General features: G+C 53.6%; 1 protein-coding gene across 2 annotated transcripts; it reads right to left on the bottom strand.

The window, feature by feature from the left end:
- Positions 1-24,166, bottom strand: VIL1 (villin 1). 2 transcript variants are annotated; one of them, XM_060623564.2, is made up of 20 exons: positions 24,062-24,166; positions 19,325-19,409; positions 18,922-18,996; positions 17,905-18,101; positions 16,310-16,418; positions 16,027-16,137; positions 14,270-14,472; positions 14,081-14,159; positions 13,787-13,885; positions 12,990-13,143; positions 12,387-12,487; positions 12,159-12,296; positions 11,402-11,560; positions 10,194-10,373; positions 9,555-9,700; positions 8,700-8,844; positions 8,061-8,249; positions 6,089-6,157; positions 4,822-4,962; positions 1-240 (listed from the first exon to the last, which is right to left on the bottom strand). In XM_060623564.2, the coding sequence occupies exons 2-20, from the start codon at positions 19,397-19,399 to the stop codon at positions 127-129; spliced, it is 2,484 nt and encodes an 827-aa protein (XP_060479547.1). In that variant the 5' UTR covers positions 19,400-19,409; positions 24,062-24,166; the 3' UTR covers positions 1-126. The 2 variants fall into 2 exon arrangements, with proteins under 2 accessions (XP_060479547.1, XP_060479548.1); XM_060623565.3 differs by lacking the exon at positions 24,062-24,166 and adding an exon at positions 24,013-24,041.
- Between the last annotated feature and the right edge of the window lie 1,634 nt (positions 24,167-25,800).

The raw sequence follows: 25,800 nt of genomic DNA on the forward strand, positions 1-25,800 counted from the left end.
AGTGCCACAGAAGGCCGCTCACCGGTAACTAAAATTTCACCTCAATTAGTGTAGGACTCCCATCCCGGTCATGAAAAACCAAGCAGGGTAGGGTACTGCCCTCCAGCTAGCAGCTACCCCTGCTTCTCAAAACAGGCCTTTTTGTTTCTTGAGGTTTTGTTGCTTCCATTGAGGGAGGGCAGAGAAGGCAGTGGGCGTCATCCCCAAGGCCTTGGTGAAATCCTCGGGGGACAGGTGCTCCTAGAAGGAGAGAGGAAGCAGAGGACAAAGGTCACACTCTTCCCCAGGGTTTACTTTGATGAGTCTTATGGGTGTGGGGTGGCGATCACATGAAAAGCAAATACAGGCAACGTCAGGAGAACCAAGAAAGAAATGGGAGGAGTCAGGTGGCATTTTGAGATGCAAGAGGTTTGATCCCTGAATTTGGAACGAGTTCAAGATGAAGTAGATTGAGCTCCTTTCTTTTGACCCTAGATCTGAAATAAGAACTTGGCTTAGCTTGGTTAAGAATTTGCTAACTTGGGGGAACATCTTAGTTTTCCTCTCTGTAGAATGGGGGAAATTTTTTAAAGGCCAATAATTGCTTCTCTGTAATGTTTTTATGGGGATGAAAGTGACATTACATGTGAAAGGGCATATGTTTCCCTAAGAAAGTATCTTGTTCATCTGTCTCACTAAGCAGTGAACCTAAGCCAGGGGACCCTTCTTTCTGTGAGTCTGGCCCATGGAGGAAGCAGATGAGCTGCAGAAGGGAATCTACCCGGGTCTGATCTAGACCAAGTTGTCTTTACCACAGGAGGCACAGCTCTTCTGGCAGAAGCCCCTAGCCCTTGAGGGCTTGCCCTCCTGGGCCCTGACTTGCTCAGGCTCAAGTTCACCCGGCAGCCGCCCCACCCCAATGGGCAAAGTGAGCAAGCGTGTACAGCCGTGGCACTTACAAAACAGCTGGCTAATTTGAGCAGGAGACAAAACATTTGGATGACTTACCCTATATTCTCCAGTCCTATGAAAGGTCTAGAAGGTTAGCACAATTCTACCTTTTTACTCTCAGCTTGGAGATCATGACTGGGAGACACCTTTCTAGGCCTGGAGTATGTATCTTTCTCCATTAGATGAGGAGATTGCCTGAAATGACTGTTGCTCCCAGCTGATACAATATAATAGTGGTGCTGCTTAAGGCAAGCTAAGTGCTATCAAGGCACACTCAATGTGAGAACCCCAAATTGAAGCTGCTATAAAACAGCATCTCCCAACATCTCTGCTCCCCAGGCACCCAGAGGGGAGGGGTGGTGAGAGCAAGGTTTTTGTTTTTTGTTTTTCAATCTTAGCCCACCCTGCCACCCCAGAAGAGTGTTTTATCCACTCCTGCAGAGAGCCCTTAATTGAACCGCTTGGCAAACATCCGCAGATGGACCTCAAGCTCAGGTAGGTCTGATGCCTCAGTTCTCTAACCTGTCTTCAGATTTGCCTCCCACCCCTGGGCATTCTGTCCTCAAGGATCCTGAGAGCACTGCCCACTCCCCCAGGCAGGGAGGAAGGGAGTAAAGGTGGGCGGTTTGGGCATCAGTGGATGGGGAAGAGCTGCCTACCCCAAACTGGTTTGTAGCAAACGCCCGCTCCAGGTCCCTCACAGCTGTGGATGCAGGTGCCCTCTCAGCCCCAGTCAGGCTGGCTCCGCTGCTTGGTGGAGACTTCTGGACTCTGACCCCTAGGCTAGATAGCAGGAACTGCCCATCCCAGTGGCCTTGTATCTTTCCCTAGTCCTGTTCTTGGACTCTGTGGTCCTGCCAGCTGATTACCGGCCTCACCCATACCCACATCCGCCTCTCTGTGGTTTACTCACTTGCGCTCAAACACTTGGATTATCCTCTTGCTACTGCCTGCAGCCAGACCCACCACACCACTGTTCATTGTCTCTGGCTCCCCTTCCGACTTCGGAGCAGCCAGCGAGGCCTCAAGACCTCTCCTACTGTCCCCACTTGACCATGAACCTATACCTCTCCCACAAGAATGTATGTTACTCCCATGATTAAAAACATCGGCAGCAGACAACTGAGTTTTTAAAAAGGATCTTAGATTTTGTAGACTGTGTCTACCGTGGTAGGGTTGTTTTGATGCTGTTTGTCCCATTCAAAACCTGCAATCCCTCCAGCCTCCCACTGATCACCTCGTTCAATAACACTGGCTGCCCCTCCTGTTAGAGATACTTGGTGCCACATGATGATACGAGGGTAACAGCAGGGCTCCAAAGACCTGGTTCTTGCTCTGACTTGGCTACTAAGTAGCTTTGCCAGTCACATAAGGCAAGTCACTTCCCCACTCTTCAGTTTTCTCAGGTGTAGAGCAGGCAGTGAAAATAGCAGGTTACATTTGCAGAGCACTTTCTATGTACCAGGTGCTGGGCAAATAATAATTTGTAGTATTACTATTACAGAAAATATATTAGGATCATCCCACTATTACAGTGAGGACACGGATGGTGGGCAGATCTGGGAGAGAATGCACGGACATGGTCTCCAAGGTGAAGGGCAGGATACAAATGCTTTGGGAACAATATACTTAAACGTATATCGGGCCCAGATCGCTAACAGACTTCTTGGAGAAATCAGGCATCTCTCTTCTGTAGAGTCCTTAATTCATGTGTAAGACTTTATTATTATTATACCCAGAGTACATTTTCTCTCAATACCCCCATCAAGCTAGATTTGCCATGTCTTTTGGATCTTCCTGTAGTGGGAATAAATATTGGAAATGTATTTTTAACAAGCTCTTCTTGCCATACTCCCTCCCTGCAGGTGACAGCGCGGGCCTACAGCTGCAGCCACCAGAGGCACCGAGCGCTGGTGAGTCTCTCCCTGGCGCTCCTCTGAATTGCCTGCCCACCAAACGTGCATCTGTTCGTATGTCTCACGGCGGGGGCGGAGGGGGCCTCAAATGGCATGGCTACCACCCAATTCATGCTTGTCCCCTCTAAGCTCAGTCTGACCCAGGGTTTTGTGTGTTTTTTTTTTTTATCTCGGAAAATGACACAATTCCTACCCTCCCCCCACCGCCGCTCTCTCACCCCCTTCATCCAATAATTACCTAGTGTCCTTGACTTTACCTCCTAAATATTTCTCTAAACCACTTCCTTCCCTTACTTCCCCAGCCACCACCTATTGTAGACTCCCCCCACACACACACTCAGTCTGCCCAGGGCTGCTGCTTCTGCACCTTCCATTCTTCACTTTTCTTTTTTAAAGGTTTTATTTTATTTTTTTAATATTTATTTTTGAAAGAGAGAGAGGGAGAGAGAGCGCGCGTGCACACATGAGTGGGGGAGGGGCAGAAAGGAGGACTGAGGATCTGAAGCAGGCTCTGAGCTGATAGCAGAGAGCCCGATGTGGGGCTTGAACTCAGGAGTCATGAGATCATGGCCTGAGCCAAAGTCGGACGCTTAACCGACTGAGCCATCCAGGTGTCCCTAAAGATTTTATTTTTAAGTAATCTCTATACTCAACATGGGGCTCGAATTTACAACCCCAAGATCAAGAGTCGCATGCTCTACCAACGGAGCCAGCCAGGTGGCCCTATAGTGATCTTTCTTTTTTAAATTTTTTTGAGAATAAATCCTTTATTTTGAGAGAGAGAGAAAAAGAGAGAGAGAGAGAATTCCAAGCAGGCTCCATGCTGACATAGCACGGAACCCTATGCAGGGATCGAACTCACAAATCATCAGATCCTGACCTGAGCCGAAAACATTAGTTGTACGTATGCTTAACTGACTAAGCCACCCAGGTGCCCCTACAGTAATCTTTTAAAAGCATAAATCTAACTGCTACTCCCCTGCTTCAGCCATAATGGTTCCCGTCCACTTTTTTTTTTTTTAATTTTTTTTTAATGTTTATTTATTTTTGAGACAGAGAGAGACAGAGCATGAATGGGGGAGGGGCAGAGAGAGAGGGAGACACAGAATCGGAAGCAGGCTCCAGGCTCTGAGCCATCAGCCCAGAGCCCGACGCGGGGCTCGAACTCATGGACCACGAGATCGTGACCTGAGCTGAAGTCAGACGCTTAACCGACTGAGCCACCCAGGCGCCCCGGTTCCTGTCCACTTTTTAAAAAGACACCACATTCCCAGGGCACCTGGGTGGCTCAGTGGGTTGAGCATCTGACTTTGGCTCAGGTCATGATCTCACAGTTCGTGAGTTCAAGCCCCACATCGGGCTCACTGCTGTCAGCCTGTCGGCACAGAGCCCACTTCAGATCCTCTGTCCCCCTCTCTCTGCCCTCCCCCACTTGTGCTCTCCCCCCCCCCCAAAAAAAACACACCACATTCCCTAAGGTGACGTAGCATGCACTGCTCAGTTGGGCCCCTGGCCCCCTGGCCTGCCACTCCCCAGCTCTGCACACCACAGCCACTCTGGCCACCTTGCAGTTTCACCCCCATGCTACACTTATTCCCTGCCTCTGGGCTTCATGTATGCTGTTCCCTTCTCCAGGAATAACCCATTTTGCCTGAATAATTCCTGTCCACCTTTCAGAAGGAACTCTGCTCTGACTATAACAGGTTTCCTTTGGGAATACTTTTCATGGCACCTGTACTTCACCTGTGTGGTACTTATCATCAGTGAAATGAAATAACAGTGTAATCAGGGTCCTTTGAGCCCTCTCTCCCCACTGAGATGTCACCTCACATGAAGGCAGAGACCAGGTCTGCTTTTGTTCTCTGGCATCCCCCCAGCACCTAATCACTTGCAGGGCACAATCTGGGCTTCAATTAGTGTTGTCCAGCAATCGGCAAGCCGTATCTCTTCATCCTCCTCTTCCAGTCTGACCTACCTCCTTCCTACTGGGGTCCACACCCTCAGGGAGCTCCTCCACAGTCTTGTTCACCAACTGTTCCAGGGGAAAGATGGGTAGAGGCCCAACAATGAGGTTGGTGTTAGCATTGAACACATCCGGTTTGAGGTTTGTGATCTCCTAGGGAAGAAAAGGAAACCACCGGTTAATTCTGCTGGCTTGTGGCTACCTCCCAGGCTGCTTATCTCTCTGGAGTCAACATTGATTCTAGGGCACCTCCTTCCTGAAGCCTTCCATGACCCCACCACCCACACACACTCCTCATAAGAACACAACGTTTGATCGGACCCATGAGCTAAAACTTGGTGGATTGTGTCCAACCAAAGCCAATTGGTCCGAGATGATTATTTTGTTCTTTGACTTACAAACTTCTTCATGGCTTCTCATGGTGGATGCTTAAGGTCCGCCTTGGACATTTATGATCCTCTTTCTCTTATCGGTTATGAAATTGTGATCAGTAAATTCACTTAGCCTTGACCTATATATGCCTTCCAACGTACACCATCAGTCCACCGAGAAGGGCTTAATGAGTGTCACGAGGTACTCAGCCTGAGGGTGGGGCCAAGGGGCCAAGGAGCCAGGTGCGTTATCTGATTACCCCAGCATGCTTGTGGAATTGCTCTCATGTTCTGGATACATTTTTGCAGAGTCTGCTTGGACTCAGTTCCCCTGCAAGCCTGGGAACTTCTTGAAGGAAAGGTTTCGCTTTCAGATTTCCTTATCAACCAGGCCGACAGGCTAAATGAGTTTCTGTTAACTAACTCAGAGACTGCAGTTTGTATCTGGAGAAGGCTATCCCAGGATGACCACGGCAGAGAAATCATTCTTTCTCAAAGTGTCGTCCATGGCCTAATTGCATCAAATCACCTGGGCTCTTCGTTTAGAACGGGCAAATATTCCTGGGTCTCAACCCAATTCCACAAGCCAGAATTTGGGGCAGTGAGTGGGACTTTGGGATCTGCATTCTAATCAGCTGCCCCCGCCCCTCACTCCCAGCTCCCATCAGATTCATGTATGATCAGATGGGGGAACCATACACTAGGAAATGGAGGAGAAAAAAAAAAAAAAAAAAAACAGCCAGAGGCCTTGAAGTTAAACAGCAAGGACTTCCAGTGGGGGGGGGGGGGGGGGGAGGGGTGGCGGTTCATGGTGGAAAGTAAAGCCCAGGATGCTGGTGTCCTCTCTGGAGCTTTCTCAGCTCCCGCAGGGCTGGCCATCGTCAGCCGGCCACCTGCCCTGTACTCACATCAGTAATCTGGCTCCAGTCCCTGGAGTTTCCAAGCTCCACCTTCAGGTCCTCATAGGATTTGGCGTTCTGCACAGAAAGTAAATAACAAGTTAGACCCGGTTCTCAGCAGAGGAAATGGAAGAACTTTTTCCTTCAGGAGTTGGAAGAAGGTTGGTCTAAGGCTTGGGCGTGGGAAGGGGGAAGAGGGGGCTCAGGGGCTGGAGGGGGGGGGGGACCCTGAAAAAGGAGGCTGGATGGCGAGGATGGGCACCCAAAGGGCTGACAGTCAGAAGAGGCCCTGCTCAGCCCCACGTGGGGCTGGAGGCCACACTCAGAGGCAGTGCAAGCAGCCACATGCAGCCTTGAGAACCTGCCTACACCCTGCAGGCTCTGGGGAACATGGGGGCCCTGGAGAGCGGGGGGTGCTCCTCCCAGAGCCTGGTGGGGGGACCCTGCCGCCAAAGAGCAAAGGGAGTTAGAAGGGACCTTAGCTCCACGAGGAGCCCCGTCTCCATATCCCCAGGGCCTGGCACCAAGCATCGCGCACCCTACTGGAGTTATGCTGAGTGAAGGAGTGAGCCCACGCGTGAGCCTGAGAGAAGCCCCCCAGACTGGGGCGAGGGGAGGGCCGTCAGAGGTGTTGACTCAGGACACTGATAGGAATTTTAGAAGTTCTGGCATCTACCCCCTCAGGCATAAGTTTCCTCTTAAGAGTGTATCAGACACCATGTGCTCCCCCTCAGGTTCCCCTCAGGAATTTGACGGAAGACCTGACTAAAAATAAGTAGTAGACCATAAAACAGACGACCCACAAGGAATGATATGGCCATAGACCACCCCTCACACAATGGAATCGGGCCAATCAGGACTGGACAACGCAGAGTTATCCAGCCAATAAGGGTAGGACCTGAGAAGGAACAAGGGGGAAGGGAGGGGGGCTGACCAGAACCTTATAAAACAAGGACCCTCGCCTAGAGTCGGGGCATTCACTTTCGAATGTCCCCTCTCTGTAAAAGAGAGCTTTCCTACTATTCTTACTTTCTGATCTTATACTCTCATAAACTTTTGCCTGCTGCTCATAAAAAAAAAAAAAAAAAAAAAAAAAAAAAGAAAGAAAGAAAGAAAGAAAAGTTCTGGCATCTAAATTTGCAGCCTTGAGATTTGTTTATCCTCAAAACTAAATTCAGCCCATCAGCCACTGAAAGAATGCTTTCAAAAAATGTATTTGAGGAAATGTATTTGAGGAAATTAAGCTCTGGTTCCCTAAACTCATCTGTTTTGCCACTTTAGTGCACCCAAAGCCATTGGGCTGGCACTCTCTACTTTAGCTTTCCTCCTTCCTGCAGAAAACCTTCCATTTTGAGGACCTGCCCTCTGCTTCTATGTGCGACCAGTTCCAGAGAATCCTGTGGAAGTCTGACTCCCTGTCCCTCAGGTAAGGACCACGTGTATGACCCATTTTGCTTAGAATTCAGTGCCGGGAAGATATTTATCTGTCCTTGAGAACTGACATGTTTCATTTCACCTGGCTTACGGATCCACCAACACCGCCTCAGAGAAGTTTCTGCGATGATAGAAATGTTCTTTTTCTGTGCTGTCCGATAGGGCTACAGAGCACTTAGCTTGTGGCTAGTGAGCAACTGAATGTTTAATTTTGTTTAACTGCAGTTAAGTTTAAATAGTACGGTTCTAACCAATAATGTCCAACAGCCTTCAGCTACATTGGATCCATAAGGCAAGGCACTGAACTGAGTGAGCCTGGGTTTTTGATAGCCTTCTTTCCTCTCCCTCACCAGGGGGGTTAATGGTTTTATGCAGCCTTACTTTTTATTCTAGGCCCCCTCAGACCCCTTTACAAATATATCACTGGTCATCTATCGCAGTAAACAGAAAAGCCTGGGAGTCTGCCCTGCCCTTGTGGTGTACCACGAGCAGCCACCTGGAGGAGGATGTGAAGGGCTATAAGGATCAGGGTGGGCTGGCCACTTACACTCCACTTGAAGGGATCCCAAGCCAGGAACCAGCCTGTGAAGGTAGGGGGCTCGTATCCCTGCTTCACCACAATGATGGGGGTCTCGGGGTCACGGCCGCTGGGGTGGGTCTTGAGGTATTCCTGCACCGTGACGGCTGCGGCTTTCTTCTCGTCCTCATTGGCACGCTTCCCGATCCAGAAGAAGACCTGTGGAGAATCCAGGGTTCAGGCGGTCCTTCCCGTCCTCCCTGGCCCACAGGGCTCTGCCTCGGTTCACCCAGGCTCCGATGACCAACAGTGGTGCTAAGTGACCTTGGGCAGGTCCCGTCTGGTCTTGACTTTGCATCTGGGAAATGAAGAGGTTGGACAGATGTCCTGTACTGGGATATTCTGCCAATGTGTGACTCCCAGCCTCTCCAGAGCTATAGACATGCCACGTGGAAAAAAAAAAAAAATTGGACTTTGGGAAAATACATCCTGCCCTGCAGCCCCATTGGGCACATTCCTCTCTACCTGCCTCCTTCTTCCGTAGGCTCTTGTTGTTCATAATACTACTCCCAGGAAGAATCTATAAGGGAGCCTGTCCATTAAGCCACTATTTCTTGGCTTTGGAGATGGAGATGGTGGGAAGGGAGGTTCCCCAGGCCTCTGTCCTACCTGGTCCCAGACATCTAGCAGGAACACATCATCCTCATCCAAGTCATCCTGATTGAAGTCAGGGATTTCTGTGGCCAGGAAACACCCGGTCTTGTTGGAACATTCAAAGAGCCGGGGGGTGATGGCCAGGGTTTCCTCCTGCAATCTGCAGGATGGAGAGAAAATTGTGTTGCCAAGAAGAAGGTAGGGGGACAGAAGAATAGAGGATACAGAACTCTGGCATGGAAAGCCTAACTTCTAGGAAAATACTCTTTTTTTTTTCTGCTCACACATAAAGTCCCCCCCTCCTCCCAAGAGTCTAAGAGTGCTCCGAGGGAGAAATCCCCACTGCCTTTCTAGGACATCCATTCCAGTGGCTCTTCTATGGGTCCACTGGGAAATTCTTTCTGCTGTCTTCCCTCCGTGCCCTCCTACGGCTACTGCAATATATGCCCTTTTGCTTCTGAACTGGGGAATGGTGGATCACGGGTATTCTTCAGAAAAACCATTTGAAAGAGTGTGTACAGCTGGGGCTTCTCAGCATCCAGGTCCTGTGTCAGCGCTAAAGGTCAGGGCTCTGGCATCTTCTTCCCAAAGGGCAAGCCTGCCCCTCTCATTGAGTTGTTTCTTATGGCTGTGAACTCCCTTTGCCACGAAGACACTCCCACCAGGCCCGAGGCACACCCACACAGACACTGCACTGCTCAAGAGGCTCTGAGGGTACGGGCTGCCCTTGACTCATCTTGTAGCCCTGGGGACCTGGTATACAGAGTCCTCAATTCATGCTTGCTGCAGGCTCTGGGCCATGGGATGGAGATGCTGGGAGGCTCTCCAACCTCAGAAGGTGAGCTAGAGGCAGAGGGACCCTGTAGTTACCTCTTGCTGCTGGCATAGGGCGCCTTTCCACCTAGGGCCATCCAGAAGTTGGCCGGCTCCTGTCCTTCCACCACCACTTGCTTGTCCGTCCGGGAGATGATGTTAGCAACCATCTTGGCCATCTCCCGCTCATCCCCGCTACAGCCCTGGGGAAAGAGGGGTCAGCTGTGTTGGGGGAGAACATCTCTAGTGTCACATTCACTGGCACAGAGCTCCTGCATCTGAGAGGGCTCTTCTGCCTAGATCAGGACCCCATGTGCACCCCTCCTCTGTCTGACACTCCAAAGAATGGCAGAGGGGACAGGAGTCTGCACAATCCTTACAGGGCAGGAAAAGGAATCCAAGAGGCTGAGATAAATGGAGAGGCAGCGACAGGCACAGGGATAGTGAGAGAGAGCCTGGACACAAAGACAGACCAACACTGAGACAGCCAGGGGTAGCCAGAGACAAACAGAATGAGAGAGACTGACCCAGACATAGAGGCAGAAAATGTGAGGGTGGCCAGACCCAGAGCTGCAGGGGAAGGAGACCAACTAGGAAATTAACAAGAAGGACCTACTTGGCCAGAGGCTCCCTGAGGCGGGGGGATCCCGAAGACCCACTTGAAGAGCGGGGGAGGCCACTAGGCCCTGCACGCACCTTCCCACACCACAGGTAGCAGCAGGACTGGGTCTTAAGGATGAAGACATCATTGGAGTTGAGGGAGCTGGCCTGGGCTGGGACCTCAAAGGCCTTGGTGTTGTTGGCTCTGTTTCCCTGGACCTGGAACAGCTGTGTGGAGGCCACCGACTCTACTTTGTTGCCTCGGGAGGTGCCTCCCTGCAGGGTGTGGGGAGACAGCAGAGAGAAAGAGGTGGGAGCAACTTAGTAGAGACCATGGAAGATTCTCGAAGGGCACAGAAAATAGAGAGGAAGAGAGGCTGGGGGCGGGGGTGGCGGTTGCCCGCCCCCAGGTCCTCTGATGCACCATCACCAGAGTAGCCTTTCCAAAACGTTGCTTGGGTCATGGCACTCCGCTGCTCAGAAATCCTCAGTGGCTCCCCACTGCTTACAGACTAGAACCAGCTCCTCATCCCAGCCTTTGAAGGCCCCACATGACTCAGGCGCAAATTACCCTTCCAGACCCACTCTGCTCTCTCCAAACCCTCCCATGTAGCTCGCCAGGCTTCTCACTGTCCCATGTGGGTCCCCTCCTCTGGGCCTTTGTCTTTGCTGTGCCTCCTGCCCTACAGTTTACCTCTGCTGAGCCCTTTTGCTCCGACCCTGATGTCAAGGGCTCCTCCAAACCCCCTTTCTACCGTGAACTCCCTGCCTATCCCAGATTACTGTATTCACACTCTCCTGTGAACTCAGCTTGAGTTTCTGGCATTTAAGCACACAGGGCCTCGGGCCGTGAGTTCACTGCTCTCCTAACAGGACCGTAAACAGTAATGCGTGGCCTTCTCCAGCCTTGGCCCTTTGCAGAGGGCCGCAGACTTCATAGGTGCTCAACAAACAGGAGGTGTCTATTCCGTTACATTGGAAGGCACCAGTGCAGTTTGGACAGGCTCATCATTTGGGCGAATCTAGGCACAAGAACTGCCTTTCTCATGTAGAGGATCCAGGGAGATGGGTGGGCAGAGAAACAGCACTTGCACATGTCACATACTCATTATGTATTCTTAAAGTACTGGGTGGTTGTTTCTATCACCGGTTCCACATGGCTGATGGGGCCTCAAACAGTCCTCCCCCATGAAGACTGCCCTTCACCTCCAGGCCGGCCCCCCCCAGGTCCCCTCCTCCATCTCCTGACGCCCACCCCACCGCAAATGTGGGGACTGCCAGGTGCCTCAGGTCGGCAACCACACCTGGTAGACCACCATTCGTCCCTTGAAGATGGCCATGAGGTGTGGTGGCTCCTTGCCCATCGGGACCCGGATCTGGACCGGTTCATTGTTGTACTTCTGGTCCAGGATGACGGCTTGATAGGCAGAGGCTGCTATTTCATCCTTGCTGGCCTGGCTACCCTGGGGACGAGCACGATGGAAGGGGTGGGATGAAGTCAGCTCCAATTCTGACCCCATCTCCGGCTGCAGCAACAACTCCATCCCTGCTTCTCACCCGGCCCCAAACCCAACTGTCCTCCCCACCAAACCCTACCCTGGACACAGCCCAAACCCAATCTGCCCCAGACCTCTTCTGGTCTCATCCCCATACCTTATCCTTTCCCAGCAACCCCCTACCCTAGTTCCCCTGCAACCCCGGCCTTAACCCCAGACCTCCTCTCCTTCTTACTGGGGGAAACAGCATGGCTACCATACCACTACCCCAGCACCCAAGCATCTCCCTGCTCACTCACATCTGGACACAGAAGCCCAGATGAAGGGAATGTGCTGGAAGCCATGGAAATCGGAGGCTCTGAGAACTCAGAGAAGGGGAAAGGGTTGTATATGGGGGTACTCTGTGCCACTGGGGTCTCATAGCCAAAGCAGTCCCAGGATGGAAAACGGGTGAGTTCCTCATCACCAGAGGTATTCAACTCAGGGGCGATGGCCACTTGGAAGGGGTAGAGCAGGGTGGGAACTGAGCTGGCTGTGCTCTGGGCAGGGAGGGGTGGGGCCTGACCTGCCAGATGTAGAGCAGGTAGTGCTGCTTCTCGCCAATGAGGTAGGTGTAGAGCAGCAGGTAGCAGTCACCCCCGTAGAAGTGGCCCAGCCACTTGGAATCCACCGGCACCAGCTCTAGGTTCTCAATGCGCCACACCTGGGACCAGCACCAGGCCGGCGTGAGGTCCAGGACGGGCTCCGCCGCCCCCGCCACCTCCCCAGCACCCACTTTCCACCCTCACCATACCTGCACCTCCCCACTGCCATCATCTACCATCTTCTTCTGGGCGGCCACCTGAGGTTGGATGTGCATGGACATGGCATCAAACTTCACCTGCTCCACTTTGGCTGGAGGGAGGGGGGAATCGTGACACCGGCCGTCACCAACTGAGATCCCCAGGTCCTCCCAACAACCCCGATAGCTAGAATTCTTAGATCCATTTCACAGGTGAGGAAACCGAGGCCAGAGAGGTCACAGAGCTAGAGAGTGGCAGTTATAATGTGAAACCCTATCTCCCACCCCTAAGACTCCGGCTTCGCCAGGGCCTCCCAGAGGAGCCAGGAGAGGGACAACACTTTTTCCCTCCTGCAGGTGCCTGGCACTGAGCTTGCCTTCAGCAACTATTGTCTGGCGAGAGACTGAAGCCGTCTGGTTCCCAGGGAGACTCGACCCCATTCCAAAGGAGAGACAGGTGCTTCTCAGCTCCCCTTTTGTGACAGCTCCGAAGTTTACCCGTGTGCCTCATGTCCCCACCCCAGTCAGGAGCCCAGAGCCAGGGTAAAAGCGCGCACGGCAGAGGCGTGTCTGGGAAGGAGGACAGGAGGCACCCTGCCTCGGGCGGGCCCTCACCCACGGAGCCCACATTGTGGATTTTGCCCAGGCCTGACGTCTGATTAGGTAGCGTCCACTTCTGGAAGAGCTGCTGAAAGACAGCTGACTCGGCCCCATCGTTCTGCACCTCCACCTGTGTGTTCGGGGGGTACTGCTTCGCTTTGATAAAGTTCTGGGAAGAGAAAGCGGTGGCTGGGTCTGTGTCCCTCTCTGAACCCCCATAGCCCTCCAATGCAAGTGACAGCCTGGCTCTAACCCCAACCAGACCCAACCACAAACCTACCCCAGGTCCCAAGCACAAACTAGAACCCAACCCCAGTCCCAGGGCTGACCCAAAGCTAAGGCCTGCTCTGGCCTCAACCCCAAAACCAAATGAGACCTCAGTTCTGACCCTGACCCCTAGCTGCCATCTCCAACCTTGAGCCCAATCCCCATTCTCACTCTGACCCCAAACCAGCTAGGGTTATTGACTCCAACCCCAGTAATGACCCCAAACTCTGACTTAGCCCCAGCCTCCTGCTGACCCGATCCCCTCTTGTAAAAAGGTCAGCTTCCATTTCTCCCTCCTTTCTCTGAACTGAGCTTGAGGTGGGAGCTCACATCCTGAGGAGGCCCCCAGGTTGCCTGTTGGTGGGCCCCTGGTGGCAGGCAGCGACCCCCGCAGGGAGCTACAGAGCAGACCCTCAGCACCCCCAGCTGAGCTGGGCCCAGAGCTTTGGAGGCCTCTGCCTGGTGGGACGCCCAGTCTGATCCCCCTTCTCTCTCCCTGCTATATCTGTTTCTCTCCCCTTCCCCCCGCCGATCCCCATGCCCACCAGTGCCTGATTCATGGCCCCCATCTTCTCCTGGGTGTTGGAGTTCTTCCCCTTCCACACATAGATCTTCAGGCCCCCCTGGTCCAGGATATAACAGTCCTACAGGTGGGAGAGAAAGACCCAGGGTGGGAGCCTGAGGGTGCGGGCGGGGCGGGGCTACAGAGTCTCAGGCACAAAACTGACTCCTTCCCTCCAGGCCAGCCCCAGGCCCCCAGCGCTTCACCTGCTTGGGGGGAGAGCAGGCTGGGTGCAGGGGGACAGGCGGTGGGGCTGGGGGTCTCCAGACCCTCTCACCTCGTGACTGAGCAGGTTTTGGGTGAGTGGCCTCGTGGCAACTTCTGTAACCACCAGCTTTCCCTCTGAGTTAGACACGCTGCAGGACGAAGGGCACAGCATAGACGAGCGGGGTTCTCACAGCTGTCACCCAGGTGCCCTGCCCCCAGGGAGCCCCCGCACCCACGAAGAGCCCAGCTGGACACTCACTGGTACAACTTGAGGGCGGCCTTGAGTGCCGGCTCCACCACCTTGTCGGGCACCGCGGCCTTCAGCTCCCTCCGCTGGCCCAGCACGTGGTTCATGATCTCCATCAGCTTCGGGGTCTCCTTCTCGTTCTCCCCGTCCACCACGCCCACGTAACTGCGCCCGCCCCGCTCCTGGTCTCGGATCCCCTTGGCCAGGTTCATGCCCTGCAGGGAGACCCCGGTGACCCATGAAGGCTGGTGGGGGACAGGGCCGTGTCCGCCACCCCACACCATGCCGGGAGAGCCCAGCCCACCCTGCCATGGCCCCAAGGGGTGAGGTGCCTGCCTGCTTTTACCCTGGTGACCAGGGGCAGGGGGGACCAGGCTTTTAAGGTACATGTGAGGAGACCAAGTGAACCCCATGGGGAAAGCAGGTTTCTCGTTGGCAAGAGGGGGTTTGGGGTGCGTTTGAAACTTGTGATTTTACTTCATAGTTTTGGACGAGAGCTGAGCCCTGGCTCTCATAGCTCTCGGTCTTTTTGCCCCAAAGTGAGCTCGCATGTGCACCCATGCACACGTGCACGCATGGCCTCACGTGTGCTCACACACACACGGAGACAACCGTCCTCACACGGAGACACACACACCCCCAGGGTGGACAGTCCACGTGTGCTCACGAAGAGACACACACGTGCACACACTTCCTCATGTGCCCACATGTGCACGCACACTCACACACACCCTGGCTCCCCCTCCTCAGCCCAATGTCTGTGTACCTCTGGGTACCGGCATTTCAGCCCCAGGCCCTGGGCTTCTGCAGACTGCGGAGGCCGTATTTCTGTCTCCAGCCCAGCTCCCTGCTGTCATCTCACGTTATCCACGAAGATGCCCCAAACTGAACTTGAGCTCCTCCCCCAATCTGTTGCTCCTGGTCTTGCTCGTTTCGGGCAACGGGACCCCATCTGCTCAAGTGCAACGCTCCTCTCTCCTCAGCCCCATCGCCACCCACATAATGTGTGTGGATCCCTCTTTCCTGTCCAAGGGGCCAGGGCGCCTCCTCCCATCCTCACCCAGATGGCCACAGGGCGCCCTGCGTCCCCACAGCCCCCACACCCCTTCTCCACTCAGAAGTCAGAATAACCTTCGGTGGCCTCCTGGGCACCGAGAACAAAACCCGAGCCTCTTACTCAGCCTTCTGGCCGTGTAACATGCCCTGCGAGCGAGGCTTTCTCCAAGGTCTCTGTTCTCCAAACTCCCTGTAATCCCCATCTTGTGCTCTGGCTCTGCTGGCAGACCCCTAACCAGCCACTTTCTTCCGGCCCCACCCCACCTCCTCTCAGAAGTCTTTCCAGAACCCCCACTGCCACCCCCACCCCTCACCTCTCAATTACCCTCTTCCTGTCGGTCTCCCCCACTTGACGGCCAGACCCAGGGAGGTGCTCTGCCCATTTCCTTCACCACTGGCTCCCTGACGTTTGGCACAGGGTCTACCGCACAGCAGGGATGTATTAAACCTCAGTGGATCAGCCATGAGAACACACACACCCATATCCCAACATGCATGCCTCTCCACATACACAAGGAGACTCAGATCTACCTTCCAACACACCATCCAGGGCAGTCAGCTGAGACCTGGAGACTGGGCTGGTTTGGGGGTGGGGGGTGTGGTACTGGCAACAGAGGTCTGGCGAGTTCAATTGGTAGGAGAGGGGCAGGTGTGCAGGGGCAGGTGAGGGCAGGGTGGGATGAGGAGTGGGGCGGTGCATGGGCGGGGCTTACCTTGAGTCTTTCCATGCAGTTACTCTCCGGCCCGTTCCACTGGATGATAAGCTTCCCCAGGTCCAGGAGAAAAACATCCCCACGGTTGAAACTCTTCCAAGACACCTCCACCTGGAGCGCCAGAGGGCAGGTGTGGCCTCTATTCAGATACTTTCCACAGTCCATCATGTCTTCCCCACCTCACCCCTCCTGGGCCTCTGCCCGGCACCCGGGGGCGGGGGGGCGGGGAGGAGCGGGTAGGGAGGACAGGAGGTCACACGCCAGGGCCCTGGCTGATGCCCACCTCTCCGGCCACCACGTTCCTCTTGCCCTTGACATGCAGCAGCCGCTGGACCTGGTAGGAGTTGGTCTCTACTTGCTTCATGCCAGAAGCCACGCCTCCCTTCTGGATCCTGAGAAGAGAGGGAGCTGACCCAAGGGAGTGGGCTGGGAGGTGTGACAGAGCCCGGGTGCCCGCTGCCACTGGGGCCACCTGAGGGCTGGGCCTGGGACTAGGCTGAGGTGCGCGAGGTATCTCAGGAGCCCACAGTTTGCACCCTAGATGCCTCACTCACTGCCTCCCTGCCCTGCTGAGAGGCCCACTAAGACGGGTGCGTAGTAATGTGGAAATGTGGAAGGACAGAACGGGACTCCAAGGATGGGGACCACAGTGGAGGGGAAGAGGAGAGAGGCTGTGGACTGAATTGTGTCCTCTCCCAAACTCATGTATGGAAGCCTTAACCCCACTGTGATGGTATTTGGAGAGGGGCCTTTGAGAGGTAGTAGATTTTGATACAGTTTAATTTTGTTTAATGCTTATTTTTGAGAGAGAGAGAGAGAGAGAGAGAGAGAGAGGGAGGGAGAGCACAAGTGGGGGAGGGGCAGAGAGAGAGGGAGACACAGAATCCAAAGCAGGCTCCAGGCTCTGAGCTGTCAGCACAGAACCTGATAGAGGGCTCGAACCCATGAGCCATGATATCATGACCTGAGCTGAAGTCAGAGGCTTAACGGACTGAGCCACCCAGGTGCCCCATGATACAGTTTAGATGAGGTTCTGAGGGTGGGGCCCCCGTGATGAGGTTAGTGTCCTCATAGGAAGAGACACCAGAGAGCTTGCTCACTCTCTTCACCATGCGAGGACATAGTGAGGAGGTGGCTGTCTGCAAGCCAGGAAGTGGGCTCTCACCAGCAACCAAATCAGCTGGCACCTTGATCTTAGACTTCCCAACCTCCAGAACTGTGAGAACATTAATTTCTGTTGTTTAAGCTACTCACTCTACGGTATTTTGTTAGGGCAGCCCAAGGACACTAAGACAGGAGAGGTGGCAGCTCAAATGCCAAAGGGGCGGACTGTTGCTAGAAGTGTAGGAAGAAGAGGAACAAGACCAAAGGGAGGGGTGGGGACTGTGGCTAACCGGAGAGCTTCTGGCCTATCCTACTGGTCAGTAGCAACATGGCTCTTGACCGTGTTTCCATGGGAAAAGCCCAAAGGCCAGAGCTTCAGACTTTTCAAGAAAAGCTAGATACCTGGGTTTTCAGTGGGAAAGTCCTGCTTTAGAGAATGGAGGAGCAGTTATTTGCCCGTTGGCCAGAGGGAAGACTTGACCGTGAGGCCCTGGAAGGCCTCCTTTGGCACTGAGCTCTCCAGGACATTCAAACAGGGGTTGATTTATGAAAATTCATGGTGCACCTAATTGCCGAACAGCCCCTAGGGCAGCCAAAGACACTCAGAGGGGTGAAGACCAAGGACAGGGCAGCAACAGAAATGGGGGTGGGGAAGTGGAAAGAACGAAAATCACCAAAAGCCCATGGTGGGTCCCCCTCACAAGCTCCCCGACAGCCTCAGCCTCCCTCCCCAGCCCAGGCCCCACTCCCCGCCAGCAGTGCACCCCTCCATACACGAGGCCCTGCTTGAAGTAGCCTCGGAAGGCCTCACTCTCGTTGCCCTGGATCTCGCGGTGCTGGACGGCCCGGCCCTTGAGGAAGTCGTCCATCTGTGTGGTGTAGATGGCAGCCGCCCCTTGCTCGTCCTGGGACGAGGCCAGGCCAATCCAGTAGTGGATGTCATAGGACAGACTGCTGCCCGTCTTGTGGATCTAGGGAGAGGGGAGGTGCAGTGTGCCCGAGGCCCTGGGCTCCCACAGCCCTCTCCCCGCCTCCCTGCTTTGCATGGTCTGTCACACACAAGGGGCCTGGGCCACAGGTGAGCTTGGTATCCAGGAAGCGCACGGCACTGGTGGTCAGGAACCGTGAGTAATGGCCCCAGCTCTGCCACAGACTCGCTGAGACATCGGGCGAGTGGCTTTCCCTCTGGGTCTTGGAAATAAGTGGGTTGCACATAGCAGCATCGTCCCAAGTGATGTGTATGGACCATCACAGGTCTATGAGGTGATGAACTGGGGTGTACAAATGTACATAGGAAATGATTATGTAAAAACTGTATAGCTACTTTCTGCTTTTGACATGGGACACCGCTTTCCACTTATGGTACTGATGTAGAGTTATGTTTTTAGTCAATAGATTTAAATTTCAAAAGCGAGTCAGTGTAAGGAAAGATAAAAATGCATTAATCGTACAGGATGTGGCAAAAACCAAGGTGGCAGCATGAAGGGGACTATGGATTCCGGAAATGTGCACCTGAGGTCGGGTGACATCCCGCTGGCTCAGAGCGTCCCCAAGACTGTACATTCAAAGACGTTCACCTGGGAGCTCAGTGACCAAGGGCAGGGAGAGCCTCTTATATCTCTGACCCTGCAGAGCTACCAAAGGCTGGGCACCTGGGCCCACCCAGTGAATACTGTCTAGGGGTGAAGCCCGGCCAGCCCTCCTTATTGCCCCTAGCCTCAGGTTTCCTCCCTAATGCCACAGTGGGCTTTGCTGTCTGCTCGGGCCCCTCTGGCACCCGCCCGCACTCACAGCCAGGACTATGTAGCAGTCACCATCGAAGAAACTGCCGAAGGTGCTGGAAGGAACAGGCACCATCTTCATGGCCTAGGGAGAGGAAGGAGCTCAGAAGGGCTGCCCCGGACCACCCAGAACCCCCAGCTGCCCCGCCTCCCTTGACCCCAGGGAGAGCTGGGAGAGGTGAAGAACCAGCAGGAGGAGGGCCTGAGGAAGTGGACCAGAAGAAGGGATGTGACCATAGGAGGAGGAATAGGAGCAGGAGGAGGGTGGCCCTGGGGACAGGCAGCAGGGGCTCGCACATCAGAGGGCAGGATTTGAGGACAGAGTAATCTCAGGCTCCCTCCTTCCCTCCCTCCATCCCAGCCTGCAGGCCCCCCGCCCCCCTTGCCCACACACACACCCAGGCAGGCCTCACCTCGATCCTCCATATCTGCACCCCTGGGGTGGTGATGTTGAGGGAGCCTTTGACTTGGGCGCTCAGTGTGGTCATGGTGAGGAGCCTAGGGGAGGGAGACGCGGGAACAAGGGTTGAGGAGCTGGGAGCGCCCTGGGTTTCAGGAGCTGCCCTTCCAGCACAGCCCCAGAGAGCTCCCAACACCACCAGGAGGCCAGGGCTCAGGAACTTGGGGAGGGGAGGGGTTGGCGCTCCACCCTGGGCCCTGATTGGCCAAGGGCCCAGCGTCCAGTCTTCCCACCCAACTCTGATCTTGTCACTCTCTTGCTCAAACCCCTACCCTGACTCCCTATTACCTACTGAATAAAGCCCTCACTCTTTAGCTTTCCATTCAAGGCCCTTTGTTTAGCCCCAAACAATTTTTCTTTTTAAGAATTTTTTTTATCAAAGCCATGCTGACTGAAAAAAATTCATACGGACTTAAAAAAAAAAAAAAAAAAAGGAAAGCAGGGGCACCTGGGTGACTCAGTCAGTTGAGCGTCTAGTTCTTGATTTCGGCTTAGGTCATGATCCCAGAGTCTTGGGATCAATCTCCATGTTGGGCTCCATGCTCAGCAGAGAGCCTGCTTAACATTCACTCTCTCTCCCTCTGCCCTCTCTCCCCTGCTTGTGCTCTCTCTCTAAACTAAAAATTAAAAAAAAATTTTTAACGTTTATTTTTATTCTTGAGATTGAGAACATGAGCTGGGGAGGTGCAGAAAGAGAGGGAGACAGAGGATCCAAAGCAGGCTCTGAGCTGACAGCAGAGAGCCCAATGTGGGCTCACGAACTGACCTGAGCTGAACCCGAGTTTAACTGACTGAGCCACCAGGGTGCCCCCAATTTAAAAAAAATTTTTTAAAAGGAAAGCAAAGAATAAATGAGGGCCCAAAAGGGTATGTACCCCAAGAAAAAACAGGTGTTCAAACAAAAACTGGAACTTGAAATTCATAGCAGCTCTACTCACAATAACCAAAAGGTACAAACAGTCCAAATGTCCATCAACAAAAGGCGGTCTATATCCCCACAATGGAATATTATTCAGCCATGAAAAGGAATGAAGGGCTAATACACATTGCAACACAAATGACCCTTGAATACATTACGCTTGGTGAAAGGAACCACACACAAAAGGCCATGTATTGATGAGTCCATTTTTATGAACCATCCAGAACCGGCCAATCCATACACATAGCAAGTGGAGCAGTGGTTGTCAGGGGCTGGAGGGAGGGGTAAGGGGGGATGCCTACTAGAGTTTCCATCTGGATGATGAAAGAATTCTGGAACTAGACCGTGGTGATGGCTGGACAATGTTGTGAATGTACTGAATGCCACTGACTTGTATAAAGTGGTTAAAATGGTAAATCTTATGTGTATTTTACCACAATAGAAAAAGTCTGTGCAGCGGCTTCCTGTTCCTTCCTGGCTGCCCCCAAACACCCCTCAGTCACTGTTCTGGTGGTGCCCAAGGAGATCCTACAAGGAGAGGGACCATGTTTGTTGGTTCAGTACTAAATCCCTAGCGTCTAAAACCATGTGGGCATTTTGCTGAGTGAATGGATGGATGGATGGATGGATGGGTGGATGGATGAGTGAGTGAATGACAGAGTGAACTCTCCAGTGTGAACCAGGCTCCAGCCACCGAACTGAAAGAAACCTCCCCTTGCCAAGCTTCTTTTATGGTATCTTTTATGGCTCTTTCCATTTTCACCCGTAGCTCTGTTCTCCACTCCAGCTGCTCATCAGAATCACCTAGGGAGCTTTTAAATGATACCAATGCTTTGCTGCTCCTCAGGTCTATCCCCAGGGATTCTGATTTAATTAGGCTGGGTGCAGGCCCAGGCATGGGTACTTTATTTTCTGACTTTTGGGAGCACAGCATGGGTGCTTTTAAAACTTCCCAGAGATTCTGATATGAGTGAGGGCAGAGAACGGCTTGCCTCCAGTGATTCTCCTCCCTGGTTTCCTGCCTCTCCCTATCAGGCTGGAGGCCACCCCCATTCCCCACTGAGCCTACCACCCAGCCTGGCACAGATTTGCCCTCCAGGAATGCTCCTGGAACTGATGAACAATAAATGAAAGGTCGTGTGGCTTAGAGGGTCAGGCCTCACAAGCTGTCAGCCTGAAACCTCGCTATCTAATCTCTCATGGCACCTTGACTCTGAATCACCTCTTGGAACAATGACCTGGCATTTTACTGTTGGGAAACTCCCTCTTCTGAGTCCTGAGGGGTGACCTCTCTCCCGGGCATTCTGGAGTTTGGGGCAAGGTCTCCCTGCCCAGCCTCTGATTAGCGGCCCTTCTGGCAGATCATGGCTATGTCGGGTCACCTTCCATGTGCCTTTAGGAGCCCCTTGTGCCTGGGCCCTGTCTGATGCCCTGTTGGCCATGGCCCCTTTGTGAGATATTTCTCAACCGACAGAGACCCCAGGGCTCCCAGGACACCTGGGTCAGTAGGACCAGTTTTGGTACAAAGGAGAAAAATGTTTTCTGTGTTATTTCATTTGCCACCTTGGCCTACATCTTCCTTTCTCTGAGACGGACTCTTTGACACCCACTAGCTGTATGAACATGAGCCCTGTTTCTTCATCTATGATGTGGGAGGCGGTCAATTAGATGATCTCTAGGGACAGGCTCTGATTTTTAGGGGTGAACAGCAAGAGGATGGAGGGTAGACAGGAAGAGACACTTCCTGCCCATCAGATGAGTGGACATTTGGGGGAGCAGGGACTTGAAAAGGCCAGCATGCTCCTCCCCCTAGATTTGGAACTTCCAGCAGCCTGAACTGGGGAGGGGGAACCTCCACTGGGCCAGGGATCGGGGGAAAGGGGATGGCCCTGAGCGGTATACTCATACCGCAAGGGTATCCCCACAGATACTGCCCTGCTCCTGCTCCTATCCATGTTGGTCAGAGCAGATGCCTCTGCCCCCCCCCAACCCTGGTGGGCTCTCCCCAGAGAGACTGTCTCTCCCTTCCTGGTGGGAGGGATGTGGGCTCCTCACTACCCACGACACGCACAGCATGGCCCCAGGTCTGGATGTGTGCCTCCTTCTCCTTCAACTTGAGTTCTCTGGCTGCCCCCCTCACTCCTGATCCCCAGTATTTTCTGCCCCCAATTTGAGGAAGGGCACCACTACTCCCAGACCCCAGATACGGCTATGTGTGCAACACCCTGGACCCCTCCCTCTCCTGCCCCTCTGTTCCACCAGAATCTCTCTCCTATCTGCCCCCTGCCACACCCCCCTCCCTCTCTGCTCACAGCTGCCTTCTAGTGATGCCCTGCCCCCCAGGCGCCTTCTCCCCCTCCCTGCCATGTCCTTGTGCTCCTGTTCTTCCCTTTACCCAATGGCCTCCCCACCTGTCTTCACAAGGCTCACACTTAGATGCTCCTCTAGACTCAGTTTAGGTCTCATTTCTTCCAGGAGACCTTCCCAGAATCCTCAGGCTAGATGAGGCCCTTCCTCGAGGGCACCAGAGCATCCTGGACCTGTGCCTCTCTTGGCGCCCTGACCACATGGCAATGAAAGGATCTGTTTATAAATCCCAGGTCTCCGAGGTCAAAGACCTAGACAGTTGGTCTGCGTAGCCCCCATAGTAGATGCTCAACAAATATTCATAAAACTTAAAGACGAAATTGTAGGATGGAAGGGGTAGACCATGTTGGAGCCCTGGCGGGAGTTAGGGCTCCTGCTCCATCCAGGTCCCACCTTTCATTTTCTAATTGCTGTCCTGTCCTCAGGGTTCCAGCTCCAGAGAGCTGCGGGATGCTGTCATCCCGGCTCTCAGTCCCCAGTCATGCGGGTCTGAACTGGACAGGGGTATGGCCGTTCCTGAAACCCAGGACACCCTCCTGCTTCCCCAGGCCCATGAGAGCAGGGAGAGAGGACACAACCCAGCATCCCATCCTACAGACTCTGTCTCTCGAAGCCCTGAGAATGTCTTTGCAGGCTTTGTGGGAAGAGGTGGTCAGTACATCCCAAGACCCTGGTCTGGACTTGGCTCCCACTTCTTTTCCTCCCCATTTCAGCTGAATGGGGCCACAGTGGCTGGTAAGGCCAGAGGACTGGACCTGGGGACAGAAGGGCATGCTAGGGTGGCCGGGGAGCATGGACTGGGGCCAAAAGGGCCCTGCCTCACCAGCCCCCTGCCTCTCTCTGCCTTTGCCCATTCAATTCCTGATGGCTGTTGCTCACGCCCTAGGATGCAGGAGCCCCGAGGCCCCAGGAGTGTCAGGGGGAATGACCGCACAAAGAAAGAAACCATTTCATATGAGGAACAAATATGCAAAGAGATGGGGTGAGGTGCAGGAAGGGGGTGGCAGAATGGGATTAGAGCGACCAGCTAGTCCCAGTTTGCCCAGGAGTATCCAAGTTTTAAATCTAAAAGCCCAGTGTCTCCAGAATCTCCCCATTGAGGGCAATCCGGGATGGCTGACACTTGAAGTCAGGTGGGTGCTAACGGCAGGTGCGAGTCTGAAAGAGCAGCTGCCTGGAGTGGAGCCTGTACAGTTCTTTCCTTGGAGGCCCAGGAAGCCACACTGGGCTCCCTGCTCTTTCCAGACGCTCCAGAGTGCCAAGCCTCTCCCTCACGTCCGCTCCAAGGTGCTACAGGAAGCCCCAGGCTGCCAGCAAGAAGCAGGGGCCCTTGTCCCGTCCTCTCCTGCACCTACCGTCCCGTCCGAGCGTGTCCGTCTGGTGTGTCCGGCAGGGTTGCCTTACCTGTCAGGGGGAGGCAGCTGCCACCTGGGAGGTCTCAGGGAGTTGTGGCAAGCTGGCTGCAGGAGAGCGACCTTTGTCCCCACCACCCCCCCCCCCTTAGGAACTGCCTTCACCATATAAGGGAAGATAGGGCCCCAGAGAGAGTGAGAATGGGTGAGGGGGTGGGGACGCAGGTGCCCGCCAAGGACGCTGGTCCCTGGGAGCCAGCGGAGCCAGCGACAGCCTGACAGCAGGAGCCAATGTGCCCCACCCCTGACACCCAGTGAGCACACTCCCAGGGATAGGGTACGTTTCTGCCCAAGGCCCAGGCCTTCACTGCAGGTGGACAGCACCAGCCAGGAAAGGCAGGGGAGCCTGGACCCTTCCTCCTACCAACCCAGACAACGAGGCTCAGCTGTCCTCCCTCCTTCCCCGGGAGAATGGCTCACAGTGCAGTGGGGCGGGGGGTGGGGGGGGGGGGGTTCACACTTGCGGCCCCTCCTGGACAGATGGGCACCCTGGCACCCCTAGAGGTCTCTTTCACTGGGCATGACACTTCTTAGAGGGGGCACAGGTGCTCTCCCTATCTGCCCCCCCCCCACCCGCCCTGTTTCAAGGGCGCTGGCTCCACCTGGACTTTTTATTAGCTGCCATAAACCAGTGTCTTTGGACTCTGCTCTGCCACTTTCTCCCAGATGCCAAAGGCTTCGATTTCCGACCCCTGATCCTAGGGGGCCCATCTCCTTGAGGACTGGAAAGAAGCACAGCCCTTTCGGTTGTGGGTCTTGCTCTGAAGTTGGCTTTGCCTGCAAACTCAGCACCTCGGGCGGCTGCCCCCGAGCCTCCCGCCCATGCGGAAACTCTCCGGCCTTCTGAACCTGGTCCTCTGGAGGGCGAGATGAAGCAGGCTGGGTGAGGGCAGCCCCTCCTCCTGACCACACCTTCCCAGGAGTTCTGGAGACCCGCTGTCTGTGTGTGTGCACGCACATGAGCACGTGTGAGCATGCTCGTGCCCAGTCTGGGAAAAGGAGTAAAGACACGGCAGGTTCTACTTTGGTTTTTTATTTATATATTTTTAACCTTTTTTGGGGAGTACTTTGTTTTTAAAGAATATCTTTTGTGCCTAAAAAGGAGTCTATGTTCATTCAGTTGTACAGACGAGCGAGAAGGGAAGAAAAAACTTGTTTATAATTTCACTACAGAAATAATCTACAAATAAATCAGTTAGTGATTTATTTTGAAGTAGGTTTTTCATTTTTCAGTACATAATGTGTGTGTACACTCTATGTATATAATATCTACATGTATCTATTTTTCCATCTATCCTTACTGTGACAGGTTATATGTCATTTTATGATTGTATGTGTGTGTGTGTGTATATATATATATATATATATATATATAATTTTTTAATGTTTATTTCTTGAGAGAGAGAGAGTGGGGGAGGGGAAGAGAGAGAGGGAGACACAGAATCCGAAGCAGGCTTCAGGCTCGGAACTGTCCCCACAGAGCCTGACGCAGGGCTCGAACCCACGAACCGTGAGATAGTGAACTGAACCAAAGTTGGACGCTTAACTGACTGAGCCATCCAGGCCCCCCATGACTGCATTTGAATCATCTCACGGCAATCCACGAAGTAGATAGCATAGTTTATATAACCGATAGTTCTTTGTTGGACTTCCAAATTACATCCATTTATTTTATACTACAAAGAATGCTGTGGTGAGTATCTTTACCATTCGATTATATCCCTTATTCTT

The sequence above is a fragment of the Panthera onca genome, chromosome C1, assembly GCF_046562875.1.
Source record: "Panthera onca isolate mPanOnc1 chromosome C1, mPanOnc1 haplotype 2, whole genome shotgun sequence".
NCBI classification, from domain to species: domain Eukaryota; kingdom Metazoa; phylum Chordata; class Mammalia; order Carnivora; family Felidae; genus Panthera; species Panthera onca.